Source organism: Colossoma macropomum, unplaced genomic scaffold (genome assembly GCF_904425465.1).
Source record: "Colossoma macropomum unplaced genomic scaffold, Colossoma_macropomum, whole genome shotgun sequence".
NCBI classification, from domain to species: domain Eukaryota; kingdom Metazoa; phylum Chordata; class Actinopteri; order Characiformes; family Serrasalmidae; genus Colossoma; species Colossoma macropomum.
The window spans coordinates 4,006,264-4,014,676 of record NW_023494792.1 but is presented as its reverse complement, the minus strand read 5'-3'; the positions used below and the strand labels follow the sequence as shown (position 1 = coordinate 4,014,676).

The 8,413-nt window shown below is 38.5% G+C and overlaps 1 protein-coding gene across 1 annotated transcript in view; it reads left to right on the top strand.

Moving 5' to 3' along the window:
• Positions 1–8,413, top strand: part of wu:fb13g09 (multidrug resistance-associated protein 5) — a 52,535-nt gene that overhangs the window by 22,006 nt on the left and 22,116 nt on the right. Inside the window, exons 10-14 of the mRNA XM_036575623.1 lie at positions 1,682–2,029; positions 3,582–3,653; positions 5,373–5,497; positions 5,614–5,686; positions 7,417–7,620. Coding sequence (XP_036431516.1) covers positions 1,682–2,029; positions 3,582–3,653; positions 5,373–5,497; positions 5,614–5,686; positions 7,417–7,620 — 822 coding nt within the window. The remainder of the gene's footprint in view (positions 1–1,681; positions 2,030–3,581; positions 3,654–5,372; positions 5,498–5,613; positions 5,687–7,416; positions 7,621–8,413) is intronic.

Below are 8,413 nucleotides of genomic sequence, written 5' to 3'. Positions count from 1 at the left end.
GCAAATCTTGGCGACACACCAATCATTATATCCAGTCAAGCCCAGGCTCCTGTCTTGAACGATTAGAGAACAGTAAATCAATACAGAAATCTAAGCTAATGTTTCAAGATCATTTTTGAAGTCATTAGTAATATCTAACAAAAAATACAAAAATCATTTGTGGTCTTTGGCTCAAATAACACACAAAGATGTATATTTTAGGCTATTTCAGCTAATAACTATGCACATACAGTCATAAGCAAAAGTTTGGGTGTTTCTGGTCAAATTATAGGCTGTGTTGTTAAAAGGGTTCAGTTGGAAATGGGGTGCATGTGACAGGTTACCAACGTCTGGTTCTTGCAGAATAGAACAAGTACATGCATCACACACACACACACACACACACACACACACACAAACACACACACAAACACACACCTACACATACATACACACACACACACACACACACACCCATGCACTTCAGAGATAGAAAATGCAGAAGAAGATTGCAGAAGTTCAACCTGAGGACAGCAGGGACACCAGGTCAAGGATAAGGTCTACGTGACTCTGCTAAAGTGTGAACGGTGTTGAACCAACAAATTTGGGAGCCAGTCACATGGGTCCCATGGGACAGTCCTATGGATACCTAATTGGAGAGTGGGAATTTTCCATGTACTTGTACTCAAGTACTTGTTTGTAGATAGAGATATGCCTGAGGTCCACAGCAGGGACTTTCAGAACTACATACCATACATGCAACCTCTAGTATACGTCACCCAAGGTATATAAATCTTTGTCTTAGGAACTTTTTACAGTAGCTAATGGTGGTTTGACTGGATGGTTTGTATTGTCCACACCAAGTATTGTGTTGTTCAACTTCAAATTAAAGACAACCTTAAATTTCATTGTCGTATGTGGTGTTCTTTATAACTGAGCAAGATCCTGCTTATTTCAGATTGGAGATTGAAATTTACTTCCCTATCAGCTGTTACACATCCTCTACAGAGAACACCCTTCTGCACATTTTAATGCACAGTTATTGTTTATTTGCTGAATTTAACATATTGAAATATTTTTTTCTGATGTTACATTTTTTTCTGATGTTAATTCTGAAAATAAATAGAAATTGTGCACCAAAATTTGCAGAAAAATGTGATACTGAAGTGTGTTCTCATTAGCAGATGTAATAATCTATGTTCAATTAGAAAAGCAACAAAACGCATAACTTGATTGAGAGGTGTTCAAAATAGCTATATTCCTTGTAGTTATTATGACTATGTCTCCACAATAATGAGGGCTTTTTTTGTCTATTACGCCTTTACCGACAAGGTGATGGCCTTCCCACAGTGGATTTGCCATGTACAGCATTGCAACTATCTCATTCATATTTCAGCCAATGTACTGTGTTGTATTACTCTTATAATATCTCTGGTTGCAGAACAAATATGTCAGCAAAACATCTTTCTCTTAACCAGTAATGTTCTTACTTTTGTACACACTTGAGTCCACATTTCCAATAATTTTCCTAGGTCTCATCCCAGTATATTGCTGGATCAACTTTTCCAGCAGCCAGCATTCTTCACACATTCTTCCTGGAACATTTACTGCTGCAACTGCATTTGTGACAGGAGTTTGAGTCCATCATTTTGCTCTATACCCTGTACCAGCTCACCACCACTGCTTCTTTTTTCTCCCACAGAGGCTGTTCATGTTGGAGGACCGGGAGTCGATCTCTGTTAAAATGGAGGATCCTGAGAATGCGGTGGAGATCCGGGACGCCACGCTGGCGTGGGAAAAAGCTCGCCCCCCGCAGGGCAAAGGGCAGGCGAGCCGAAAAAGAAGGGGCATGCGGAGAGTGCTGAGGAGGGAGAAGCTCAGCCTTTACATCAGCTCAGAAGAGGAGAAAAGCAAAGGTGAAGGCCCTAATGATCAGCACCTCCTCACACACATGGAGCAGGAGAGCCCCCAGAGCACCATTTCCTCCACCCAGAGCATCCGCCCACTGCTGCACAAAACCCTGCACCGCATCCACCTGCACATCCGCAAGGTATCGCCTCCTTCGGCCTCGCTCACACTGCCACCAGCTGCATCACTGTCAGAATAAAACCTCACATCTCAAACATGGTAACTATTGGAGAAGGAAAAGCCTTTTCCTGCCTGAGCGTTCCAGTTTGAGGCAGTGGGTAGCAAAGTCACAGAAAACATACAGGACTGTGCAAAAGTTTTAGGCATCTGAGAGAATTAGATCTATAAAGCTATTTATCTGGGCAGCAAGCAATTATTCACTCAGAAAAATATTCTGATATTCTAATATTAGAATAAATAGAAATAAAAGTAGTACAATAAGTAGTGATTTTGATATGTCAGTATGTTTGTTTAACCATTTCCAAACCTCTCCTCGATGAAACCCAGTATTATTTGTAGTTATCATCCAGTAACAGTAACAGTTTTGACTAGTCATTGCTTTATTAAATTAATCCAGATATGCTGCTGATGCAATGTAATAAATCCGCGCAATGACTTGTTACTTTTTTACTGTTATTGATGTTTGTTTGCATTTGTTCTAATATTCTGAATCATACTTACTGCTGAGATAAGTAGTTTTGAACACTTCGCTAGGTTGCCTTAGGAGACTTTTGCACAGTACTGTAAACAGTACACTATGTATGCAGCACACTATTTTGACCAGGATAGTTTGTAGTTTAAAACTCATTATGGTTGTTCAAGTGCAATATTAACTAGTCTTTAACAAAACTTTGGGAAACAACTTTAAAAACTCACAATTTTCCACATTTCATATTTCATTGCAAGACAGAAATAAATGAAAGAGTGTTAGAAATATTCACGGGTTTGTGAGCTATTTGGCAAAATATCAAAACAGTTTAATTTAGAATTTTGGACCATTTCATGAAATATTCACACAACATTAATGACAGCTGGTGTTTTCAAAGAGCGTTTTGATTTTCGAAAGATAACAAATGAAAAAAAGCAGAGTTATAAAGTTTTGTGATGATGGCGACAGCTTCCTGTCATTTCCTCTAACATGTCATAAATACATCACTGTGTAAATTAGTTAGGCTGCAGACACCTCCCACAGTGCCAGCTGCTCTTAGAGTCCTTATTCAATTCAGTTTCTGGTTTACACATTAGATCTGTCGTATTTGATATATTTGCATTTATTTACCTTTCTGTCTCTCAGAATCAGTCAGATTGGCCCTGTATGAGAGCTGCAGCCTATGCTATTAAAAAAATCTAAATCATCAATGTCTTACTATGCTTTTATTGCTATTAATTGCATGTAGAATTTGATTTACATTCTGTATTGTTAGTTTTAAAATGTGGTATGGACTGAAAGTTTTTAATCCACACTTTGTGCTGAATTTCTCTACTCATTTAAATCATCTGCTTGTGAGAAATAAACAACCCAAAATGACAACACAGCTTGTAGTTATGACTTCTAAGTATTGACCTCTTCACTTTGCTGAAGCAGACTGGAAAAGCTTTCAATGATCAGCTGAAGCTGAATGCAGGTTTATAACACAGTCCTTCTAGCAGTGTGATGCAGTCAGGCTAAATGTCAGGTGTTTGTGTGTCCACAGGGTGCACTGGTAGGGGTGTGTGGAGCTGTGGGCAGTGGAAAAAGCTCACTGTTGTCGGCTCTCCTGGGACAGGTGATCGCGCTGCACATCAGAACATTTTCTCTCAGCTCTCTCTGCAGTCTCTGCTGTGAAATGCCCCCTTATCTCTGTAAGGTTACGTTCAGGCTGAGCTGCTCCAGCTTCAGCACATATGAGGCAGGTGATCCAGTCCAGATAGCCTGTCTGAGCTGGACTGGAAGCTGGAACAGAATAAAAAATAGACTGACTAGTATTATCTGACCTCCAGAATCAGGCTGGCTGTTTGAAACACATCCTCTGCCTGTTCAAAGTCTGGGAACACCTGGCTTTTCAAACTCTTCTTACACGTTTGAGCTCATTTCCCTTGTTGGCTTGTAGTGGCTTAACAAAGTAAAGACATGGTAAATTTATGTCATGGTAAATTATGGTACAATATGTTTTTCTGAGCCTTTGTTGGACATTGTCAGTGCTTAAAGAATACTGAACAACAGCATGTTTCATCAAGAAGAGAACATCATTAGTCCTGTTTACCTGGATTTAGTGCTTTGCAGTATGTGAAATGGACAAATGTCTTTAATCATAGACTTTGATAGTGTTATATTAAACGTGGCACAAATGGAGCTATTTGTTTGAAAAAATATATTTTGCTGCATATTGTGTTTCGAGAAAATGTCATGAAGTATTTTGATACTATATTTTTGCCATATCTGCCGTTGTTAGTAAAGAGTAGGTGAGTAAGAGTAAAAGGAGAACAAAATCACACACAAATATTTTAGCCTATATTAGTGGCAGTGCCATCTTAGGAATAATTCCAAAGCCTTCACATTTAATCCTTCTGTTGTGATGTCAGCACTCATCAACACTCAAGGCTTTCAAGAGCAAGAGATTTTCCATAACACTTTACTTGAATCCTGCCTTATAACATTGACATAACTGTGCCATAAGCATGTAATCGCAGATGTCATATGCTGTCATGAGTTGTCCCGACTGATTTTGTTCAGTAATATAGCTGTTGTAATGTTACCATTACTGTTAATTGTCATGGGAGATGTAATAATGTTTAATGTCACAATATCTTATATCAGTGGAGGTACTCTAGTCAGCTGTAATAACATCAGACATTATGGCATCTGTTAGGACAATCACCGGTAATAGTAATATGACACTATTAATTTATAATTTGTCATGATAACTCATGATTGCATCTGCCACAATATGTTCATGGCATAGTTATGTCACTGTTATGTAACAGGGTTTAAGTAATATGATTACACATTTTCAAAATATGCCTTAATAGTTTGGACAAGACAACTCTCAAATCATTATGAAGCTGAGTGTTGCAAAATATATACAAAATATTAGTAAAAAGCTGTTTTCTGTTAAGGAGCCAATATCATAACTAAAGAGTTTGATATGTGAACATTGGTAAAACTTACTAAAATGTACCATTCACTCCCTTGTTTGTACATATATGGAAACAAAACATAATATCACAAAAACCAAAACATATAAAAATGATTTACCTGTTGCTTGTGACTTGTTTTTGCTACATGAAACCACACAAATGCCATAAGTGAACCCCAGGGAAAAAATATAATGAAGGTTTTGTTAAAGGGCCCTTAAACAAAACATTTGCATGTATTTTTCTTACTTTTTTGAAAAGTAACACTGAACATGCAAATTAGCAAATCCTGCAAAAATGCCTTTTTTAAAGGTGTCTCCAAACTTTGTATGTAGGTCTTAGCAATATCTGCCTTTCTCTGTATCCTATAGATGACCCTGCTGGCTGGAGCAGTGACTGCAGATGGAGGCTTTGCCTATGCAGCCCAACAGGCCTGGATCCTCAACAGCTCCCTGAGGGAGAACATCCTGTTTGGGAGAGAGTACATAGAGGAAAAGTAAGATCTGGGATTGGCTGGAAAGACAGTGTGCACAGATCAAGGCTTGTTTACATGAGCTTGTAAAACTGCTCCGGCTTTGACATTTCTTTGGTGCTGTGCTTTTCTCACATCAGGTATAATGCAGTTCTGGAGGCCTGCTGCTTAATTCCTGATATTACAGAGCTACCTTACGGTGACATGACTGAGGTAATTACACTCTGCTAGACTCAAAATGCCATTTCTGCCCCCGCTATAGTGAGTTACATCGAAAAATAAATGCTCTTTTTATGCCTTCACTGCTGTCCCCCTGTGTACTGTTGTTAGTAAAACTGATCTACAGGCTCTACACATTACTGTAAGCTGGTGATTCACAGTCCTGGTCCTGGAGTATCTCTGCCCTGCATGTTTAGCATTTTCCCTGCTTTAACATACTCACTTAAACTCATGAGGGGCTTGTTAAATAGCTGATTAATTGAATCATGTTTATTAGAGCAGGAAAACACTGGATTTACTATTGTCCAATACAGGAGAGAGAGGCTGTACAAATACTACTACTAGAGATTAAATCAGTCCAATACTCAATGTCTGTATCCAGTGAATATCAGCAGAAAATGCTGGATCATACACTATAGTTCAAAGGTGTAGAATCACTTGGCATAATAATAAATGATTTTTAATAATTAATACTACCTTACAGAGTGTACATTGTAAACGTATTGTAAACTAGACATCAAAACATAAATAGATGGTGTATGTGCAGTGTAAAGTGTTCAGTTCAATTCAAAAAAATATACAGTGGTACAGTATAATGAAACATGTCTGGGCTACCTCTCTTGTGCATAAACAATAAGACAAGGACATGAGTGCACATGTACTAGTAGGATAACAGACGATGTGTATACACACAATAAGTACAAAAAAACTATAAATACAGTGCAATAAATAGACAATAAATACAGAATGAACTATAGACAAGTGTACTGGTGCATACACAGTGTGTATACGTATGTGCAAAATATGCGCAGCATTCTCAGAGCTCTTGTATTTTGGGGAAGACAAGAAGTTGTGATGAGGGCACAAGATTGCTATCAATAGCTATTTGATCAGTGAGATTTGGTCACCACTTTTTTTGGGAGTAATTAAATTAAATTGTTTGAAAAAATTAGCATCATATTACAATAATTTTGTTTGTGTACCTAAAACAAAATACATTTTATTTTATTGAAATCAGTGATTCCAGACTTTTGAATGGTAGTGTATGTCAGAGGAAAAGGGAACGAATACAACCCAGTCCAGTCAACAAATCTAGCCCGAACTGCTTGTAGTGCAACATAATGAAAAGTGAAATAAACAATAGCAACAGTGTAACAGTGACATGAAAACAGTACCCAGTACCCAATTTGGGAGGGTGAAGACTAGCACACACTTTCTCCAAGACATGTGAAGCTCCAAGACATCTTTTCAAACTACCCCTAACATAATGTCGTTAGACAGCTCAACACGCTGGATGGACAACATTCACTACCAATTCTGTGATGTCAGCTAACAGACACCTGTATTGACTAGCATCATGCTGAGCATTGAGGGGAGAAGGAGGACCATCCATCCCACCCATAGAGAGCCAATTATTCTCTCTTGGAACATTACAAGGAGTCGATTACATATTTGATTATACATGTGATTACATTTATACTGCATGTAGTGTGCACGTGTTGTGTGTTTTAGTTCTGCTAAATGTAATGAAAAAAAAGCCTTCGCATTTGAAATATGGTACAAATGGACCTTTTAACTCTGACCTTTCTTACCAGTTTTACTAGTGCAAGATATCTGATGTATTTTTCTAATATGTGATATTTGATGTCTTTTATGTCTTTTGAGTTTTCATTCTTGCCAAAGCATAACTGAATTGAATTGAACTGAATAAAACTGTGCTGCAGATTGGAGAGAGGGGAGCCAATCTGAGTGGAGGTCAGCGGCAGAGGGTCAGTTTGGCCCGGGCGCTCTACAGCGACAGACCCATCCTGCTGCTAGACGATCCACTCAGCGCCGTGGATGCCCACGTGGGAGCACATCTGTTCCACAATGCCATCCGCAGGGCAGCCGGAGGAAGGACAATCATCTTCGTTACCCACCAGCTTCAGGTGAGTCTATTTAGAGAGAGTTAGAGAGAGCGAGAGTCTATCTTTGAAGCAGATATTCTGCACTTTAACTTTATTTTAAATGATGTGCTGGAGATCAGGGAGTAGTGTTGGATCTTATGGGCCCCAGTCCTCAATCATATATGATAATTACCCTTATTTAATAAAAAAGACAATATAATTTGCTTGTTTTATCACTACTGTTATGTCTCAAACAAGTTAAGGCTCTCAAAGCATTTAACTCTTCCCACCAACAACCAATGTTAACCAAAATGTTTACATTAGACTACCTTCTTCAATGTCATATTTAGCTGTTTTATACACCACTAACCACTTAAGAAGGTTACCACATTCACATTACCAGGCTGAAGTGGCACAACATCTGATTTTCTGATTTATATGAGACAGGTCTGATGTTTTTATAGCTGTTTGGACACACAAATCTGATCTTTTCACATCAAAAAGCCTGTGCCATCATTCAGCGCTCATGTGGCAACAGCGACAAAACTGAAGTTAGTGCCAGTAAATGCCACAAAGGTATGTGATCCTTTGTCACCTTCACCTTCCTGTAATAATGAACAACTGTGAGCTATTCAGAGCAACTGATCTTTGCGATAGAAGCTGATTCTGCTGCTTAGTTTGTTGTTCATGACAATCTTGGTTCATTCTCATGACGTTATTCATTAGAATGTGGGCATGCAGGTTGTTTCAGTTACAGGTTGATTCACATTAATGACAGATTTCAGTTACCCATGCTAAGGTGGATCATCACATTAGACAGATTGGACCTGAATGG